The sequence below is a fragment of the Poecilia latipinna genome, unplaced genomic scaffold (genome assembly GCF_001443285.1).
Source record: "Poecilia latipinna isolate Pla-1442-1.1 unplaced genomic scaffold, P_latipinna-1.0 Scaffold2867, whole genome shotgun sequence".
Taxonomy (NCBI): Eukaryota; Metazoa; Chordata; class Actinopteri; order Cyprinodontiformes; family Poeciliidae; genus Poecilia; species Poecilia latipinna.
This window is the reverse complement of record NW_015115483.1, coordinates 57659-69437: the sequence shown is the minus strand read 5'-3', so window position 1 is coordinate 69437 and position 11779 is coordinate 57659. Positions and strand designations below refer to the sequence as shown.

Below are 11779 nucleotides of genomic sequence, written 5' to 3'. Positions count from 1 at the left end.
AAAATCAACGATTCTAACTATTTTTCAACGTTGATTTAACATCATGTGCTATCTGGGCTGTGAGGTAAGTGCTACTTTCTAGAGTTGACCCTAAGCATCATACGAGGGTCACCTTATGCAGAGGGAACAGGGTAAATATTTGATCCTCAAACCACATGACCTTCTTCCATTGCTCCAAAGTCTAATCTTTATGCTCCCTATTAAATTTAACATTTTCTCCCCAGGAAACCCAAACCAATCATTATTTTTCTCAAGGCAGCAAAGCAGTTTATTTTCAATCCTATCAGTACATTTTGCATGTAGAGATGTCTAAGTCATCCCTCATAATCATCAGCCATTTTTCACAGCCACATTTCTACCATGAACATGCTGTTTCCCCCATGTGTCCTTCCAGTTGGACAGTTCTTAGCCCAGTTTCATTCAGCAGTCTTTTTGTTTTCTCTGTTTGATGCATGCACGTAATTCTGTTCTGAAATACACCAACATCCTTTCCACAACCACAGGATGTGTATCCTGACATGGTGGGTTAAGAGATGAGAAGTTACTCACAGCATCAGCTTGACTTGAATAACTTGCCAGCTGAAAGATGTTTTCAGTTCAATTCAAATATAATTTGCTGGACCAAAACAGAAACGAAATTAATGAATAATTATTCAAAAATTATCCAATGGGTGGTTCTTTCCCATTTCATTTCTTAAATCCAGGTATGGATTTGTTTTTCAGATTGGCAGTGCATTGTAATATATAAACTGGCATTAATTTTGCAGAAAACACTTATCAAGCAGATTTAGAAAATTAATTAACAACCTAACATTAAGTATCTAAAACAACTTATTCTTTGTTTATGGAGCCTCTCTATGTGCCAGGAGTTTTTTTTTTTTTTCTTCATTTTTCAATCACAACCGGCCACGATTTATCTAATCATCTATTGGATAACTTCTCTGGCAATCTAAACAAATCTTCTTTGCTATTGGCTGATGAACCCGAAGCCCCGCCCTCTTGTACCTGTCGATCTGTGAAAGGCCACAAGCTCTCCCGGACGCCCCGCCCACTCTATCCCCTCCCGCCTCTTCCCACCGGCGTTCAGTCGTGAAGCGGATTGAACGAGCAGCGCTGGCTCTGTGGCGCAGGAGTATGCGGGCAGGAACGTAACGGCTGCGGTAGTCAACTGAAAGCACGTTTAAATACACACCGGGAGCGGCTCCGGAGAGAGGAACCCTGAGCACGGGCAGCCGAGGGGAGTTTACAACGGTTAAGGAGCGGAGGGAGACTCGGGAGAGCGGCAGGAGGCGGTGGAGGAGGAGGAGAAGTAGGGGGGAACGGACGCTCTCTAACGAATCCGACCGACATCGCACGCAGAAATGGCGGAGCACCATGCAGCCAGCGACGGCAAGCACAAGGCGTCCGGCAATTCTGGGAGCTCGGTGCACGGAAACAGCCGACCTGGCGCCGGCGGTGGAGGAGGAGCAGGGGGCAAAGGAGGCCTCTCTGGCGGACTGACACAACCGGCCGGGTGGCAGTCTCTACTCTCCTTCAGCATTCTTTTTCTGGCCTGCCTGGCAGGATTCAGCTCCAGACTTTTCGCTGTGATCCGGTTCGAGAGCATCATCCACGAGTTTGATCCATGGTAAGCTAGCAGATCAGATCGATTTGTAAGTGCTCGCTGTGCCAATGAAAGATGCTTAAGTCGACCCATTTTTTTTCCCTTTTACATAAACATGACGTATAATAATCTCTTTGCATAAGTTACTTTAACAGCGATAAGTTTTTAAACTTATTTTAAATGTTTTATATTCCGCTGGACTCAAACACTTGTTCCCTTGTGATGATCAGTGAAGGGATTTCTGTCTCATGTCCTTGGCACAATCACTTTAATTGTCAGAGGAGCGGAGTGCAGCATGTATGCGGGATCTTGACGTTTCATCGTGATGATCTGGGTTACCAGTCTGGTCGGACTGCATCTTCTGCAGGTTGTTAGCTCTCATCTGTGCAACTGTGGTTGACGACCGCAGGGCGCTGGAAGGTATGTGGAGTGTTCAGCTGCTGGTACAACTTTGTTGTAGACTGAGGAAGTACCAGCTCTCTATCAGAACTGTTTGTAATTAATTTCAAACTTAATTAAAGTAGAGCGAGTGAAATTAAAAAAATGGTTCGCCGAGGGATTATACGCGGGTCGGTGGTCGATATATTTGATTCGGAGCTGGTTTCCTGGAGGATATACCCACCTGATGTAGTGTGCACGAAGTTTCTGTGGAGGATTGCAATTGTCACAATGCTAATAATGTAGATTGATAAAACAAAGGATATTTGAAATGTCAGTTTGTTAAATGCACAACTAAAAACAAATATGAAAACTATCCATACTTTTGTATACACCTGCCTATTCAGCAGTTAGAGACAGGGTGTACTCACCTTTTTCAGGACCATTTAAAACTGACTATGGAATGCCAAACGGGCTTTAATCTAATAAATGAATACATTTTTGTAATTGTGAAGATTTCAATGAAATGGAGAAATAAATCCATCTATAATTATTTAAATGTCACTAATTTACTAAATAAGTAAATGTTAATTACAATTGGATATTAATTTGTTTTACATCTTGTTACTTTCCATCATAAAATTATTTAAATTATCTGTGTGGGTTGTCAGATGCATGCTTATTTTTGATTGGCTAACCTGCAGACCAATCACTTTGTGTCTAGTGCTGATGGGTCAAGCTGACCACATAAGATAAAATCGTGACGTGCTGCAAAACATTATCATGAAATGTTTAAATGACTAGTAAAATGACGATTTCAAACATTTAATAAATCCAAATTAACCTATCGCATTCAAACACCTTTTCAACTTCCATATGCTTGCCCCTTTTGGAGCTCCGTACTCCAGCCGCTGCGAGTAATCACAGCAGGCTGTTGACATGACAGCCCACTGATCCGGTCTGGTGATGCTGTCATCACAATGCCGGATTATTCCTGGTTGTAGCTGTGTCACATGGGCTGTGGGGGGTGGACCGGCGGCCAGGATGCACCGTCACTCCTTCCTGTACTGTGTGGCATTCAGCCATGCTCCACGACTGAGACATTCATTTATTAATTTTCAAGGACAGGTGCTCCGTCTTGTTCAGGGTGACACTTACCTTTTCAATTATGTTGATAACTTGATTGCACTTTATAGCCCAGGTTTGAAGCCAGGAGAGGTTCAGGTGATCTGGGTCTGACTTGCTGGGAAGTGTGCAGGACTGACCTTTCTTTAATCATGGGTGGTCCTGTGTGTTGCATCCATTAGTATTCATTAGCAGACATATACGTTACATTACCTGTGGTACCGTTCCCCTCCCCCCTGTACTTTACTGTAGTAGTTGGAGCTGCCTTGCTTCAGTTGTAAGGCTGTAAAGTGGCGCCTGTTTCCACAGTTACAGTGCAGCTTCTTGGCAACTTGTCACAGACAGGAGAGCAAAAGACTGTCTTTGATACGCAAAAATTTAAAAGCCCTCACAGCTATGAAAAGACTTGAACTGTTGTTGTTCTGTTGTTGTTTCTCTTCACCCTCAAAAACCAAGCAGTGCTTCCATCGAACTAAGCGGTTTAAAAAAAGAAAAAAAATGCATAAAACTGTAATTTTGTCCTAAAAGTGTTACTACACTGATATCTGCTTTGGTTAAAGTACAGAGACGCAGCTGAACTATATCATTCATATCAGCATATGCATGATTTCAAACGTTTTTTTTTTTTTGACAAATAAAAATCTGAAAAGTGTGGCATGCATTTGTATTCACTCCCTCTCCATCTCCAGTCCAGATCAGCTTTTAGATGCGTTCCTGGTCCAACACACCTGACTCGTTACGATACCTCAGCCAAACTTGATAACGTGCTATAGAGGTAATTCAGCCATTCGATTCAGCTGTTTGCGATGTAAACTTTTCAGGACAGTAGCTCTTAAGTACTTGGAGTTGGAGACCCCTGGTCTAGAGACTCACCTTTTTCTTCATCCTTATCCCCCCCAAAGTGACTCAAGCTTAATCAAATTAAATGGAGAGATTTTTCAGAACTTGCCACAGAATCTCAGATTTGGGTTTGTCTGTACATGCTTGGTACTGCACCAATTAGTTGTAGCTTTTTGTTGTACGTTCAAGATCATAGTTCACAAATGTGCTCAGTCAATGCTTTGACAAATTTAAAAGAAAAAAAACAACTCTAAAGGTAGTTTATGACAAAAAGCCACAAACTCTGATGTGTTTGTGGTTGTAACATGAAAAAATGTGGAAAAGTTCAAGGGTTGAGAAAACTTTTGTAAGCTACTGTAGTTGCTTTCAGCTAAATCTGAAAAAAAAAAAAAAAAAAAAATCTCTCTGTTCTTATAGTTTTCTTCTCCTGACCTGCACAACATGTGTAACCTTGAGACCACCATCTGAAATTCGTGTTTATTTTTTATCCCATGTTTATTTCATGATGCACTTTCCTCCTTGCTGTTAGTGTTTTCTGGAGCTACGAAAAAATGGACATCTCTGGGTCTCATAAAAAACTCAAGACCTTTCCAAACAAAGAAACGAGTTTTGGTCAGTGGTGTGTCTATGGATTGGTTTGGTGTTTTACTACATTCTGTTGTGCTGATGAATCTCTTACCTTTTTGACAGCAAGAATGGAAAGTAATATAATGAGCCATCTGCTGATTGGAAGAGGCCATCATCCTGAGACATGCTTGATTGGTGCTGTTAGTTTGGCTGCTTTTTTCCCCCCACTTTGCCCAAGCATCACATTAAACAAGCCAGCAATTTGTGGAATTATGATTGGATTTGCAAACTCTAAAAATGTCAGGCATATTGTACAATGTGTGAACAGCGCAGGCGAGGCTGATTTAGTGAAAGACTGCTTGATGAGTCCCTGGCTGATCTGATTACAGTCAAAAATATATTTTTAATACTTTTTTTTTTCTTTGGCGAAGGTAATTCCTTTGCAAAGTCATGTTGTCGTCGAAAAGCGTAGTTCGGTTTTCTTAAGACGGCTCTAAATTATTAGTCCTTTCAAGGTTTGAGTTAGTGGTTTCAGTGAAGTGTTTTGTGCGAAGACGTCGCCTCACTCAAATGAATCGACCCTGCTGCCAGAAGTAACGCTGCTTTTTGTAAGAGAAGGATGTGCTTTGGCTCTCTGGATTACACATTTTTCTTTGAGTTCATCATTTTGTAGTGTTTGAGGAATACAAATGCATAAATCTGAGCTGTGTAGCAAGGCTTGCAGAAGAGCAAAGTTAAGTTGGCAAACAACTGACTTCTTTCAGTCTGAAATGAGAAGTAGGAAGTGGATGTAAGAAGTGTCCACACGCTGCTTTTTTCTTTTTTTTTTTCTTTTATGAAACAAAATACCTGAAGGTTCTTAAACTTTTACTTTTGACGTGCCACATCTTGTGCACTGAAAGGTAAAAACACAAATGTTTTAAGGGAAAGCATAAAGTAAAACGCTGGAATGAGCGCTTTTAACCGACTTGTTTTTGAGAATCAGTCGAGGTGAATCTGATCTAAAAATGGCTCTCTGCTTTCCCTTTAAGGTCTTCCTGGTATTTGGTCATTGTCTCTTTTAGCTCTTCCTTGGTTTGCAGAGAGGTTAAAAAGAATCAAGAGTCTTACTGTACAAAGGAACCGGTCAGGAGAATTTCACAGCACCATATTTACGCAATGGCACTGTGCTGTTGGGCATTAATGACTTGGGATAATCCTGGACAACAGTGATGGTTCCAAGAGGAAACGTATGTCTGAATAAAGAGCAGATATAAGGTTTTCAGGAAGGCTGAACAGAGTCGTGAAACTGAAGCCGCTTTTGTCAACTACCGGTTTTACGTGTTTTGACAGCCTCATGCATTCTTCATATGTCCATACTGAGGGGTGGAGCTTAGAAACAAAGCTACAGTTGGAAGTTTTTGTCCAATAATCTGGCATACAGCAACAGTCTTCAGTCAGAGGCCTCTTCAGATTGGCTGCAAGACTGACTGCTACCAGAGATCCTTCCTGCCCACAGCGTCACCATCCACAGCGGCTCTTTGGAGGTAAAGTTCAGATAAAAGTTATGACAACCTTCAATTTCCCTTTTTGAGCTGAATTGGAAGTGATGCTATACGTAAACGTAGAAGCGCGTCCTGCGGAACATCCAAAGCGTGCAGCACATTCACATTTGAATCTAATCTGCGTTTTTGCTCGTGGATATATTTAACTACTGTCTAAAGGGAGCCTCAGTCACAGTTTTCATCATGCTGTTAGAAAAAGAGGTTTTTATATGCTATATATCTGCATTATACCCTTTCTCCTAAGCCTTCCAGACATGTTCTCCTCCTCCTCACTCGTTTCTCATGCTGTGAGAGCACATCTGCAGCAGAAAATCTCTCACTGTGAAGTGCATGTGTGAAAAACAAGTGGTGGAAAAGGTCTGTATGTAATTGCCAGAGTATTCTGCTGAATGTCCTGTGTGCATGTTTGACAAGAGCTTCAAGAGCTTGTTGCATGAGTTTTAATAACTGTTATCAGAGCTGGACAGCTGTTCCACACTTCTGTTTTTTTATAGATTTTGTAGTTGTGAATTGGAAGCTGGTGACACTTGAATTATTATTTTTTTTAATATCTGGAAGCCTACTCAACTTGATTTGATCACTTAACTGGGATAATTTTCTTACAGCCGAAAGGACATCATCAAAGTATTTGATGATGAAGCATAGTAAATTTTAGCTAGTGTTTTTGTGACTTGCACAGATCTAACATTATTTTCAGAATGTGTTTTTATTACAGATATTTTATATTGATCTTTGCACACTCAAGTGATTCCGTCTTGTATTTCTAATACTGTATATATGAAATGAGAACAGTGAATTCTGACTCGGGATTTAGAAAATTTAAATTCTCTTTTCTTTGGAGCCAAAATGTAAGAATATTCTATTTTTGTGTGCGTTTGTTGTGTGGCTTTTTATTTACTTTGAAAGGAGAGATGGAGTCTCTCTGCATTCGTTAGCGGGTTTCCCAAACCCTCGAGTCACACTGCCCTGTGCTTTAGATGTTTCCGGTCTGTAACGCTCCTGATTCAGACGACTGCAGTTCAGCAAAAAGCCTGTTAATCAGCCATCAGCTGACATGAGGTGTGCTGAAGCTGCGAAACGGCACATTCAGTTCATACAGAAAGTGCATTTTTACAATTTACCCATATTTTCAGAATGAAATATGTCTTGCTCCTTGTCAAATTCTGAAAGCCTGCTCTCTCTCACCGTCTCGCAGCCTGAATGAACTGCAGACGGGTCTGGATATGTTGTATAAAATACACTCCAAGCAATTCCTCCGACTTTGTTTTATAAACACCATATCAACACTGAAAATAATAACAATTCAACTTCTCTCTCTGACAACTTCAACTCTGAAGAGTTTTGTGAGCTTGACCTGATGGTTTACTGCGGTGAGTTCAATGATCAGAAACAAAAAACAGATTTTTGAGTTTTTCACTGGCTTTAAACACCAAAGATGGATTGTGACTCAAGCTTCTGTCTCTTATCGCTATAATAAGTGACAAGCATTTACGTTGTCACTTTATGGGACCTGCATCCCAGTTTCAGTGGTGCCGATTTACTGTAATACAGGAAACAATAATTCTATTCACTCATGTAATCAAATATACAAACATTTGTTGAGGCTCTGGTAGAAAAATAGAACGGGATTGCCAGTTTTTGGCATTGCCAACATTATCAACTAGCATACTGTTTGACCATTTACAACGTTTAAAAATGTCACGATGCATGAAAAATATGCTGCAGGTTCTGTGAAAGTGGTCAAGGTGAAATGATCATTATAGAATGAATAAAATATTGGTCAATCAGTTGTGAAATCCCTGGTGTTTTACAGCGAAAACATTGAGAAAATGGATGAAGTTGGGTGAAGCCAGTCAAAGGACAATTGGCAGGTTTATTGCTCTCTGATCCAATCAGACCAGCATACTTACAATTCCAGCAAAGGATCTCAGTCTTCTGGACATGAGTGGACATGACATTTTTAAACGCAACTTATAATTACAGTGTTGTTGCAAAGCTGGGAAGAGTTGAAATCCACAGCATCTTGCATCCACAGCAGATTCTGCAGAGTTTTTAAATGGCTTTTTGGAATAATTTCGAACAAGATGCGTTGAGTGCATTTCATTATATGGTGCAATTAAAGGAACTGTTTCTGTTCTCTTATTTATCTTACAGCACAGCCGGAGCCTTTGGTGGGCTATATTTTAGCTGGGCTGTTATTCAGCCATTATTTCCTAATAGCACAGTTGTGTTATTTTAAAAGCATGTGTATAAATATAGGTTAAGTTGGCTTTACTAAAGTGCTCATGTAATTAGAAGGTAATGAGCCATGTTGGGCCGCTGTCTGCATGGCTTAGCAGAGCGAGCGGCCTGCCTCGTGATTGTTTACGGGAATAATTGAATCAAATTCAAAACGATTGCCAGCTATTTTCATTTTGAATGCTGTTTGCTTCAAAGACGCATCTCTAATGACACTAAAAGTTGGTCAGTCATCATCCTCCACTGCAGGAAACCAATCAGCCAGCGTTTAATTAAGGTATCTGAATGGAATCAATTACTTTGGAAGCGATAAAAAAAAAAAAAAAAGTAGCAGAAAATTGTGTCAATGCGTGACCTGTAGACTTAAAAAAGCCGGAAACTGTATGGAAGTACAGTATTCCTTTGACCCACAGCAAAATGAATAAAATGGATGACAGAATGTTTAATTTTTATCAGGTTATTAAAAAATGGACCTAGCTGCAGCTCCGGTTATTGGTGCTGGTGAGAACGACTGAATTTATGATATAGCTGCGACGCAAAACCCATGCGTAAGCCTGCCAAGTGCGAAGTGTGGGTGTAGTTATATGAGGTTAAGCTAAGGGCAAGTAAGACTGTTGTCCTTTCACCATCTGCTCCTGTAGTATCTTCCAGCTGCACACTTCCTCACCATGCAGCATTGTTTGAAGCCCCGAAGCCATTGGAAGGATGCCGAAAACGAGAGTGCCATTTCTCCTCTTCTTGTTTCTGCTTTTCAACTTGCCTGACTTTGCTTGTTCGTCTCTCTGTCTCCTTTTCGTTTGAAGATTTAGGCACAAGGTATTCGCTTACATTAATGAAAGCCTGGAAAATGTGTCGAAGAGTTTTTGCTTTCCTCTGTTATTTAAAGTCCTGATCATTTGGGCTGAGGGCTTGAGAACGGTGTCATTTTTAAACTGATTTATATTTAAACGCAAACATCAAGGCCCACATTTTGTCCCCAGACATTGTGCACACTTTAGTGTTACTCAAATAAGTAAATGCTATAAAAATATGAGTCAGTGAGGAAGTCCTTAAAAAAAAACAAAACGCATTCTCCCACCACAAAGAATTGGCTAAAAAGGAAATCTTTATAGTTTGATTTCTCTGCCCACTCTGGCTCAGGTTTTAGTCTAAAGCAGACTGTGCATTGTCAGATTTCTGCGTTGTCTGGCGCTGCATTGACACCTGGAATAGCAGCAGTTTTGCAGCATTTATATTCAATCCTACGGCTTCGTGAAATTCCTTCAGTTTACGCCTTTGCGAGGATTTTGAAACGTCTCTTACAGGCGTAATGAATTATTCTGTGCTGCAGAAAATTGCTAAGTGCTGTGAAAAGAAAATCTCCTTGCACGAAATGTTGTGCCTCAGCTTTTTTTTCTTTTTTCTTTTTCTGAACCTGAACAATTAGTGCGAGTAGCCCCCTCTTCCTTCTCTCCACTCTTTTTTATTTTTCTGTTTTTTGAAATGCACAGTATCATTTGAATATACTTGGAAGGGCTGCACAACATGTGGGGCTTGCCTTGCGCTGTTGTTTAGGAAAATGAGAATACAGTTTATACGGCGAGTATATGATACTAGCATCTGCCTGAGAAGGCCAGTGGTGTTCGCTATTTAGTCTTGAGTTTTGATTCTATCCATTTCTTTAAATTAAAGATTAATACTACTTTATAAAAAAAAAAAACAGTGTAGGTAGCATATTCTCATCACACCTGTAGATGTAATTGAAATAACCATGGTGATGCAAGCAGGATGTTGTGCCCTTTAATTAAAAAACAATAGTTATGAGCTTGGATGCGATGATGATTTTATTTCTGTATGTTTTCTGGTCACTTGGGGCATGTACGATGGACGAAAATCAGACATTCTGGGCTCCGTTTTCAGATGAGACTCCCTACGGTAAAGTTTTATTCCATTGTGTGAATTAGGTTTCTATCTTTCAAACATGCAGAGTATATAACATACCCATCAGTGTTTACGGTCTTAAAAGTCTTAAGAGGCAGAAAAGTCATGTTTAGTTGGAAAAATTTGAGGCAACCAGTACTTCTGCAGCTTTTCCACCTTGACTGGTGGGGCTGGAAAATGTCAGGAGCAGCTAAAATAAAAACTTTTACAGCTTCAGGAAGTGAAAAGAAGGCTAGTGAGGGAGCAAGCAGGCAGTTTCCAGGACTTGTTGCTGGCAGGTGTCTGTTGAGGCAGGGCCGCATTAGCATGTCGGTTGAATCATAGCGTGACGGGGAGGAAAAAGGCCCGGAGTTGCCCTGAAGCTGTTGTAAAACCATCAGGTGTTAGACTAATGCCAGTTTGGAGAAAGCCGTCCATTTTGTAGGAAATTAATGACTGCGGTGAGAAATCGACGTGTCGAGCTACTTTCTCTTCCTCGTCTAACTTTTGCTCCCTGCTTTCACCTCAGCCAAGAGGCTTCATGTCAAGCCCCTGCTTCCTCGGCAGGGTTTCCCAGGAGAATATTGCCAGACATGGCAGCGGGGTCTGTGAAAGTGCAGCATGCTGCAAATGTGAAACGGAGAGCTGATCCAGGCAACATGGGCTCATTTCAAGGAAGCCGCATCTGGCCAGGGGAAACCATTATAAAAGATTTAGGATTATGATTTCAGTCTTATTTGCTTTAGTGATCAAGGTTTTCCGCTCTCCTTTGTAGTCGGTGCGAACAACCTTAAGCAAGCTACTTTTTCATGACTAAATAATCTTTCATGACCTCCCTTTTGTGGTTATCCTCTTTGCTGTGGATAATGTGACCAAGGTTGTGAGTTGAGCTCCTCAGCCAGGTTTTTTCCAGCAGCTATTAAAGATCTTCTACTGTACAGAAATGAGAGGCAGTTCTCCATTCATTCAGGCTGAACTGAAGAGGATGCCCTAGTTTTTTTTTGCTCTTCATTTGCCTGTTAGTCTGTGTTCTTGATGACGTTTTTCTGAAAGCCTCTGCGCCGTTGCCACCTAATAAGGGGTACAGTTCCAGTCAGAGGGTTTACATGCACTCATCACGGGCATTTGAGATTTTCATCTCCTAATTACTCAGCTTAACTTTTGCGAGGGTGGAATAATTAAATGAAAAACTACTTCCAACGAGTTTAAAAAAAAAAACAGAACTGGGGGTTACATGTTTGAATTTATAATGGATTATTCTTATTCAAACTGGTTGAGAATTATACAGGCTAGGGATATGCTGCAATAAATATTGGTATCTTTAGGGATACAATCAAAAGCAGTAGATTGTGTGCAGTTTATTGATTGACCTAATTTTATGACGTATCTTTTTTGATGGTGTGTGATCAAGATTGTGCATTGAAACAGACCAAATACATTAGTGGGATGCAGAATTTACATGCATTGCACTTGAATTTTAACAACCTATCAAATATTGGACCCAAGCAGTCCTTTGCAAGTTTGATTGTGCAGACATTAGCATTGCAGTATCATTTGGGATTTAATATATATCATGCAACTCTAA

At 40.5% G+C, this 11779-nt stretch overlaps 1 protein-coding gene across 1 annotated transcript in view; it reads left to right on the top strand.

The window, feature by feature from the left end:
- The first annotated feature begins 1039 nt into the window (after positions 1-1039).
- Positions 1040-11779, top strand: part of LOC106939419 (dolichyl-diphosphooligosaccharide--protein glycosyltransferase subunit STT3B-like) — a 68332-nt gene continuing 57592 nt past the window's right edge. The window contains exon 1 of the mRNA XM_015021804.1: positions 1040-1627. Coding sequence (XP_014877290.1) covers positions 1362-1627 — 266 coding nt within the window. The 5' untranslated portion in view covers positions 1040-1361. The remainder of the gene's footprint in view (positions 1628-11779) is intronic.